General features: G+C 37.7%; 1 protein-coding gene across 1 annotated transcript; it reads right to left on the bottom strand.

Annotated features, from left to right (window-relative positions):
- Positions 1-579: 579 nt before the first annotated feature.
- LOC140806764 (uncharacterized) lies at positions 580-8,804 on the bottom strand. Its single transcript, XM_073163300.1, has 5 exons — positions 8,607-8,804; positions 8,270-8,403; positions 3,982-5,480; positions 3,274-3,702; positions 580-2,459 (listed from the first exon to the last, which is right to left on the bottom strand). Exons 1-5 carry the CDS (start codon positions 8,802-8,804, stop codon positions 580-582), a joined length of 4,140 nt encoding a protein of 1,379 aa, XP_073019401.1.
- Between the last annotated feature and the right edge of the window lie 550 nt (positions 8,805-9,354).

The following is a 9,354-nucleotide window of genomic DNA, read 5'->3' as shown; positions in this document are numbered from 1 at the left end:
TGTGGTAAAACTGTGATCAGTTTGTACTTAGGTGTTGGCAACACCTCTTGGCAACACTCACAGGTTGGACTCAAACTTTCTTAAACATGTTTAATTCAGGCATGGTAGCTCCCACTCTAGAAGAACGGTCTTCAAAGGACTCCTCTAGGTAGCTTTTTCCATCTGTATTCTGACTTTAGAAGTGGTAGCTCCCACACTAGAAGAACGGTCTTCATTGAACTCCTCTAGGTAGCTTTTTCCATTTTCTTCTAAACAAAAATTTTGATCTATTTCATCCTCTTTTCTATTTTTCACCTTATTGCTCAAGAATATTTCGAAGTCATTAGTGGATAAGATCATGTAGTACATGAACATCTTCACATTTTTACGACTTAGTTTGAGCATACTTCATACTTCAGAGAATTTTGATAGAAAGTTCGATTCCCACCTGAGAGCACGTCATTCAGTATCCTACACTTGTACAGGCTACACACAAAACAGGATGTATGCAATATGTCTAGCATCCTAAAAATAAAATGTACATGCATGCTACGTGTTGTCCGCGGGTGTTGTAACACCGAGGACAACATCCGTGAGTGATCATTGTGCACACAAGCTGGGAGACTTCCTAAGATTGGAAAATCTCTCAAAGTCCAATGGTTTTGTAAAGATATCAGCCAGTTGGTTCTCAGTTCTAATAAATTCCATTCGAATTATACCCTTCTCAACTAAATCTCGAATAAAATGATGTCTAATGTCTATGTGTTTCGTTCGAGAGTGTTGTACTGGGTTTTTTGAAATATCAATTGCACTTGAGTTGTCGCAGTATACAATTAAAGTGTCACTGTTAAATCCATAATCTTTAACCATTTGATTCATCCACAAAAGTTGTGAACAGCAACTAGCAGCTGCGACATACTCAGATTCAGCAGTGGACAAGGACACACAATTTTGTTTTCTACTATACCATGACACCAAATTGTTACCAAGATAAAAACATCCACCAGTGGTACTCTTCCTATCATCTAGGTTTCCTGCCCAATCAGCATCACTAAAACCCACTAAATTGGTGTTTGTTTCTTTGGTGTACCATAAGCCTAAGTCAACTGTTCCAGAAATATATCGCAAAATTCTTTTAACAGCTTTTAAATGAGTGACTTTAGGATCAGCTTGGTACCTGGCACACAAGCATACACTAAACATGATGTCGGGACGACCTGCACTCAAGTAAAGGAGACTGCCTATGATGCTGAGATACTGGGTGTTGTCAACACTCGCAGCAACATCGTCCTTGGATAGTTTTTCAGTCGACCCCATTGGAGTTTTCATGTGTTTAGAGTTCTCAGTAGAAAATTTCTTTACCACATTCTTGGCAAACTTAGATTGACATAGAAAGATACCATCATGCATTTGTTTAATTTGTAAGCCAAGAAAGTAACTCAATTCTCCTACCATGCTCATCTCAAATGTGGTAGACATGCATCTAACAAAATTATCAACATGTTTTTGAGAAGAAGCACCAAAGATGATGTCATCCACATAAATTTGACACATAAGAATATCATGCTTTGACTTTTGAATGAAAAGGGTTTTATCAACCTCACCTCGTTTGAAGCCCAAGTCAAGCAGATATTCTGTAAGCTTACCATACCATGCTCGAGGAGCTTGTTTAAGCCCATACAGTGCCTTCTTCAACTTGTAGACATGGTTCGGATGGTGTGGATCTTCAAATCCTTTAGGTTGGCTTACATAAGCTTCTTCTTTCAAGATGCCATTCAAAAATGCACTTTTCACATCCATTTGATACAATTTTATGTCCATGTGACATGCAATAGCAAGTAAAAGTCCAACCGATTCAATCCGGGCAACCGGGGCAAACGTTTCATCAAAATCAATTCCTTCAATTTGAGTATACCCTTGAGCAACTAGCCTTGCTTTGTTTCTCACAACAATTCCAGATTCATCAGTTTTGTTTTTAAAAATCCATTTGGTTCCAATAACATTCACATTATTAGGTCTGGGAACCAAATCCCACACATCATTCCTAACAAATTGTTCAAGTTCCTCATGCATCGCATTGACCCAAAATTCATCTTTTAAGGCCTCATTAACATTTTTGGGTTCAATTAGGGAAACAAAACAAGTATGGCTTACCTGAGAGTATACGGAAGTCATGCATACTAGTCCCATCATTTTCCGATAGTTTACCTTCTCCTTTCTTCTAGTTTGCATTCCTCCAAAAGTTTCTCCAATGATCTGAGATGATGGATGATTTTTCTGAATCTTGCTGGGAATATCAATCCCTTCATCGGTTACACCATCATCATTTTCAGTATACTCTTCTGGTTCATCATTTGATTCTGCCAATGCAGGTGTTGTCTCAGGTGTTACAACACCGGGTCCAACATCTGTGTTAGGCAGTGTCTTACTTGTATTCAGGAGCCCATCAACATCATCCTCGATTGTTTTTCCTGTTAGATCTGCAAGATCGTCAAACACAACGTTAATAGATTACATAGTCGTTCTTGTTCTCAGATTATATATGCGATATGCACGACTATTGGACGAATAACTAAGAAATAAACATTTGTCACTTTTAGAGTCAAATTTGCAAGATGGTCTCGGTCATTCAAAACATAACATACACACCCAAAGACATGAAAATACTTGAGATTCGGCCTCTTTCCCATGATGATTTCATAGGATGTCATAGTAGAACCACTCCTTAAGTACACACGATTTGAAATATGACATGCTGTGTTCAAGGCCTCGGCCCAAAATCTCTTTGAAATATTCTTAGAACTTAACATGACCCTAGCCATTTTTGTAGTGTCCTATTCTTCCTTTTGGCTATTCCATTTTGTTAGGGAGTCTTAGGGGCTGAAAATTCATGAGTTATCCCCTTCTTTTCACAGAATGATATAAAATGTGAGTTCTCAAATTCTTTACCATGGTCAGTCCTTATCTTACAAACCCTCAGATTATGTAGATTAGTAATCTTAGCATGTAATTTCTTGAAAACATCAAATGTATCGGATTTTTCTCTAAGAAATCTTACCCAAGTAAAGCGAGAGAAATCATCCACACAAACACATGAATACTTCTTACCTCCAAGACTTTCCACTTCCATTGGACCCATAAGATCCATGTGCAAGAGTTCAAGACACCGTGTTGTCCCAAAGTGTTGCAACACTTGATGGGGAACACGCGTTTGCTTACCTCTTTGACATGCACCACAAACATACGGAATTCCAGAGGATAAATTAGGCATACCTCTCACAGCATCGTATTTACCAAGATTCTTTAATGTCTTGAAGTTTGCATGTCCCAATTTTTGATGCCACAAGTTTAATTCGCTCACCTTTGAATGATTGCTCACTACGTCTTCTCCAAGTTGATAGCAATTATCAGCAGACCTAGTACCTGTTAAAATGCGAGTATTAGAATTATCAAACACTTCACAATTGTCTTTATCAAACTTGACAAGCAAACCGTCGTCACAAAGTTGACTTATGCTTATTAAATTTGAGTTAAGCCCTTCGACATAGAGCACGTTGTGTAGATTAGGCAGTCCATCAACATTCAAGGTTCCTTTGCCAGCAATTCTTCCTTTAGCACCACCACCATACGTCACATGACCACTCCTTAGTTCAACAAAGTCAATCAAATGGTCTTTAGAATCTGTCATGTGGCGCAAGCAGCCACTGTCAAAGTACCATATTCCTGCAATGTTAGTCTTTAATGAAGTATAAATAACAGAACATTTAATATTGGCCTTGGGTAACCAAACTTTTTTTACCGATGGCTTCATGTTGGCAGTGTTGCGCCGAGTGTTGTACAACACCTGTGGCAACACCTCTTTAGATTCCCATCTTTTGTACTCATCTCAAAGTTTAAAACAGTAGGGTTTGATGTGACCAGGTCTAAAGCAGTAGTGACAGATGAAGTGACGTTTCCTAGACTTGGACTTCTTGGTAGACAATTGCCTCTTCGATGGAGCACCTTTACCAGTGTGTGGAACATTCGAAGTTTCAGCCTTTTCCTTGACAAAGACAGTTGGCTTTCTTTCAGTATTAGATGATTCTCCAATTTCAAACAAGCTATTCGAATAGCCAAGTCCAGCTTTGTCATTCTTTCCATTCATCAGAAGTGAATCAAGTTTAGATGTACTTGAATTAAGCTTGGCAAAAATTTGAGATGATTTTTCAAGCTCCTCCTTGACTTTGCATAGCTCCAGATCTTTCTTGCTCAAGATTACTTCAAGTCGAGATACTTGAGATTTCAACTCAGTGTTCTCTTTGGATAGAATTGTATTCACTTTATTTCGTTTAATCCAGTCTTCGTACAACTCTTCATACATTGTCTGCACACTTTCCAGAGTGATCTCATCATCATCTACTTCCTGATTTTCAGACTGACTTGATTCATTAAGGGTTGTAGAATTGAGACATAAGGAATTTGAAGAGATGTTGCGACCAGGTATTGCAACACCTGTGGCAACACCCAATGGGTTGATTTGCATTAAGCGTTTCTCCTTGATCACGGCGGACAACGAGAGATGTTTTTCAGATTCATTTGATTTTTGGTCATCATCAGACTCTTCATCACTTAGAGTGACATTCATGCCTTTGTTTTTTCGAAGTCGATTGGCACATTCATTGGCATAATGTCCATATCCGGAACACTCTCTACATTGCACTGAATCCAGATTTTTGACATTTGATTGGATTTGCAATTCGGTTTTCGGTCGAAATTGTCCTTTCATAGGAGTAAACCTTTGAGCTTTTGCAGAAGTGGAGTTATTGGGCAATTCAAATTTTTGTCCAATTATCTTCTTTTCTCTCATAGTCTTCAAGTAATCTCCAAATTTCTTAGTAAACAGAGAGATCGATTCTTCACCTAAATCAGACTTATCCACCTCTTTAGATATTTGAAGGATTTCATCATAAGATTCGGTTGAAGCTTCAAAGGCTATTGTCTTTCCTTTATCCTTCTTCTGCAGATCAAGATTCATTTCAAAAGTTCTTAGAGAACTCATGAGTTCATCCAGGTTGATGTTTGAAGTGTCTTTAGATTCCTCAATGGCGCAAACTTTGACATTGAATCTCTCAGGAAGAGATCTTAGGACCTTGTTCACCAATCTTTCATTTGGTATGGGATCTCCTAGACCATGTGATTCATTTGAGAGTTGTCTCAGCCGGCAGTCATACTCAAGGATAGACTCCTTGTCCTCCATTCTCAAACTTTCGAACTTTGATGTCACCATCCTTAGCCTAGTTTTACGCACACTTGCGGATCCTTCACAGTGCTTCTGGAGTATCTCCCAAGCATCTTTGGCGCATACACAAGTGGTGATTAAATTAAACATCCTTGTGTCAACGGATGAAAATATAGCATTGAGAGCCTTGGAATTATAGTTTGAAGATTGCACTTCATCGACAGTCCATGTACTTTCAGGTTTGAGCCGTGTGTCTCCATCAGCATCCTCGAGTTTTGGTGGACTCCAACCATCAAGTACACGTTGTCAAGCTCTTTCGTCAATTGATTTAATAAAAACCCTCATCTTTACTTTCCACAATGCGTAGTTTGATCCATCCAACACGGGAGGTCTAAACACAGTATTTGATGATGCTTCCATCAGATTTTTTTTTTTTTCACCTGGAAACAAAACAAAAAAAACAGAATCTCACTTAGTAATATCAAGCGTAGGCTCTGATACCAATTGAAAGTTCTGTTTCCACAGTGTATGTGTGAGTGAGTTGAAAGTGAATGTTGTGTGTTTCAGAATATAGGTGTTGTACGTAAGTGTTGTAACACTCACGACAACATGCAGCGGAAGTTATAAATTTAACACACCTAAACGTAGTTGGAATAACGATAATAATAAGAGAGACGAGATATAAATTATGCACAAGTATAAAATACTTGTGCGGTGCCTCAGGGCAAAATAATTCACTAGAAAACTTGTAAGTTTACAAAAACCAATACTAGTGAAAGAATAAAACAACTCCCTTATTAAGGCGAGTAACAAATTGCATCCTAAACCTCTAACAAACCGTATAACCAATATACAAGGGATGCATCAACCGAGAAAGAAAAAGTATTCAGAAATCAACACACTAATCAACACAATGATTAGGTGTTGGCGTCATAGGATGTAAGCACTTCTCGGCAACAACAGTATGAGCTAGCTTTGATCTCCAAACTTTTCTTGAACACCTTTGGCTCTCTAATAATCCTCTCTCTCACCCGCACACGTTTGTTGCTTGGAGTCGTATTTAACCTAGGCAAAAAAGCAATTTCATTAGGAAACAAACTCTTTAAAAATAAGGATAATATCTTAAAGATATTGTGAGATCATATCATTATAATATCATATCAAAAACTAGAAAGGCAAAATATCAACAATAATTATGGAAATTATTTCAAGGAATAAAAATTCCTTTCAGATATTTATTTTCCGGTGATTTTACTTATCTGTTTTATCTTTCACTTGTAACGTGATGAAATACTCTAATTGTAACGGACCAGCCCACATGTCAAATTGTCTGCTTTGGACCATTGCCTCACGGATTTAAAACGCGTCAGAAGGGGTCTCTACATGCCCAATTAAATGCTTAGTATCTCTCTCGTGGTTTAGTGATGTTGCATTTTGCCCAAGGAACTTCACCCCCTTCCCCCTTTCGTGACTCAGCGTCCTCGCTAAAGTTTACCCCCACCATCCCTAGCCCATTTGTGAAATTGTCTGCTTTGGCCCAATGTGTTTGGTATGGTGGGGGCAAACCTCGACTAGGACGCTCAGTCCCGAAAGGGGGTGAAGGCCCTTAGGCGAAATCCCACATTGCCAAACCAAGTGAGAGAAAGTTCAGTAGGACATCTCGACATTCAGTTTCTTTTCCAAAAGATAAACCATGTCATATGGCACTTCATCAAGGATTGAGAGTGTCTGTGAAACACGGGAGAGAAATTTCAGTAGGTCCTCTGGACATTAATTTAATTTTTCAAAAGATAAACCATGTCATATGTCACTTCAACAAGGATTGAGAGTGTATGAGAAACAAGGTACGCAAATTTCTCTGAAACAGAGTAGAACTGATAGAGTCTTTTAGCATCCTTCACCTTGTTAAAGATGACTACCATGAGAGATTCGGGGATATCAAGGAAAAGTTTTGCAAATTGATTGAGAGAATCGGGGAGACGAACAAAAAGTTTTGCAAATTCAGAATTAATTGAAATGGAAGAGCAAAAAAATGGGTTTTTTTGAATGAGTTTTATTTTCTTGGGGCAATGGTTTGTAATTTATTGGAGGAAATGAGTTTTATTTGGGGGTTGGGGAGCGTATAACTGCAATTTTCCAACTGGAAATTTGTCAATAAAATTCAAATTGGTTTTTGGATTTGTAACTGAAAATTTTCTTGTCAACGGTCCTAACAAAAAATTAAAATATCTTTGGCTTTTTCTGTTTTAGTTTTACCGGTTAAAGACGATAAAATAGAATCTTTTCGCAAGTAGCCCAACCTAAGGAAAATAAGGGATTCGGACAGACAACAGTTTTGTAGTTTCGATAGACCGTTTGAAAACGTATGAAAATGGATAGTATATAATTCAATTGGATGAAATATACTATTTAAATTTTTATTATTATTTATTATTATATTTAGATTTTTCTTAATTGATGGTGATCGGGCATGGTTTCCAAATCCTCGTTTCTTTCTCGACCAATTCAGGTTTTGGATTTGCTTTCTCCCCATCGTCGAGCCAGATCGACCCGATTTTTCCCCTAACCCCCGGCTACTGAGATAACATGGCCATAAACTTATATTACATGGTTTGAACGTTACTGTAGCTTATTTTGTTATTTGATTCCCTAAATTATCTGCTTTCATTTTATTTTGTAATTGGGTTTTTCATTATAAATTGTCAATTTATTCGGAGTGACTACCTCCTCGGATGGAGTCTAACTCAGCCTTAAAAAAATTTTATGCGAAAAGCTTATGGCCGCTTGGTTTTATGGGATGAATATATAATTCTTTATATTTATGAAAAACTTTGATATTTATTTTCCGATGATTTTACTTATCTGCTTTATCTTTCACTTGTAACGTGATGAATTACTCTAATTGTAACGGACCAGCCCAAATGTCAATTGTCCACTTTGGACCATGGCCTCAAGGATTTAAATCGCGTCAGAAAGGGTCTCTACACGCTCAATTAAATTCCTAGTATCTCTCCCGTGGTTTAGCGATGTTTGATTTTACCCAAAGAACTTCACCCCCTCCCTCTTTCGGACCTCAGCGTCCTCGCTGAGGTTTGCCCCACCATCCATAGCCCAGTTGTGAAATTGTCTGCTTTTGCCCAAGGTGTTTGGGATGGTGGGGGCAAACCTCGGCGAGGACGCTGAGTCCCGAAAGAAGGGTGAAGGACCTTAGGCGAAATCCCACATTGCCAAACCAAGAAAAAAAGTTTAGTAGGTCCTCTCGACATTCAGTTTCTTTTCCAAAAGATAAACCATGTCATATGGCACTTCAACAAGGATTGAGAGTATCTGTGAAACACGGGAGAGAAATTTCAGTAGGTCCTCTGGACGTTCTTTTTATTTCTAAAAGATAAACTATGTCATATGTCACTTCAACAAGGATTGAGAGTGTCTGAGAAACAAGGTATGCAAATTTCTCTGAAACAGAGTAGAACTGATAGTCTTGAGCATCCTTCACCTTGTTAAAGATGACTACCATGAGAGATTCGGGGAGATCAAGGAAAAGTTTTGCAAATTGATTGAGAGATTCGGGGAGACGAACAAAAAGTTTTGCAAATTCAGAATCCATTGAAATGGAAGAGCAAAAAAAAAGGGAATGAGTTTTAATTTCTTGGGGCAATGAGTTTTAATTTCTTGGAGGAATGAGTTTTATTTGGGTGTGGGGAGCGTATAATTGCAATTTTCCAACTGGAAATTTATCAATAAAATTCAAAAGTGTTTCTGGGGTTTGTAACTGAAAATTTTATTGCCAACAGCCGTAACAAAAAATTAAAATATCTCTGGCCATCTCTGTTTTAGTTTTACCGGTTAAAGAAGATAAAATAGAATCTTTTCGCAAGTAGCTCAACCCAAGCAAAATAGGGGGTTCAGACATACAACCGTTTTGTAGTTTCGATAGAGCGTTTGAAAACGTATGAAAATGGATAATATATTATTCAATTGGATGAAATATACAGTTTAAAATTTTTATTATAATTTTTTATATAGTTAGATTCTTCTTAATTGATGGTGATCGGGCATGGTTTCCAAAGCCTCATTATATTATGCGAAAAGCTTATGGCCGCTTGTTTTATGGGATGAATATATAATTTTTTATATTTATAAAAGCTTTGATATTT

This window comes from Primulina eburnea, chromosome 12 (assembly GCF_022965805.1).
Source record: "Primulina eburnea isolate SZY01 chromosome 12, ASM2296580v1, whole genome shotgun sequence".
NCBI lineage: Eukaryota > Viridiplantae > Streptophyta > Magnoliopsida > Lamiales > Gesneriaceae > Primulina > Primulina eburnea.
Note: the sequence above shows the minus strand (reverse complement) of the source record. Positions and strands in the feature narration are given on the sequence as shown.

What these genes read in the sequence shown, in the direction of transcription:
- LOC140806764 (XM_073163300.1), bottom strand. Translation starts at nt 8,804, where the DNA reads ATGGATTCTGAATTTGCAAAACTTTTTGTTCGTCTCCCCGAATCTCTC. An exon ending in CACTCTCAATCCTTGTTGAA is followed by an intron (nt 8,404 to 8,606) that starts GTGACATATGAC and finishes ATTTCGCCTAAG; the next exon opens with GTCCTTCACCCTTCTTTCGG. An exon ending in ACCTCAGCGAGGACGCTGAG is followed by an intron (nt 5,481 to 8,269) that starts GTCCGAAAGAGG and finishes TGATGGTTGGAG; the next exon opens with TCCACCAAAACTCGAGGATG.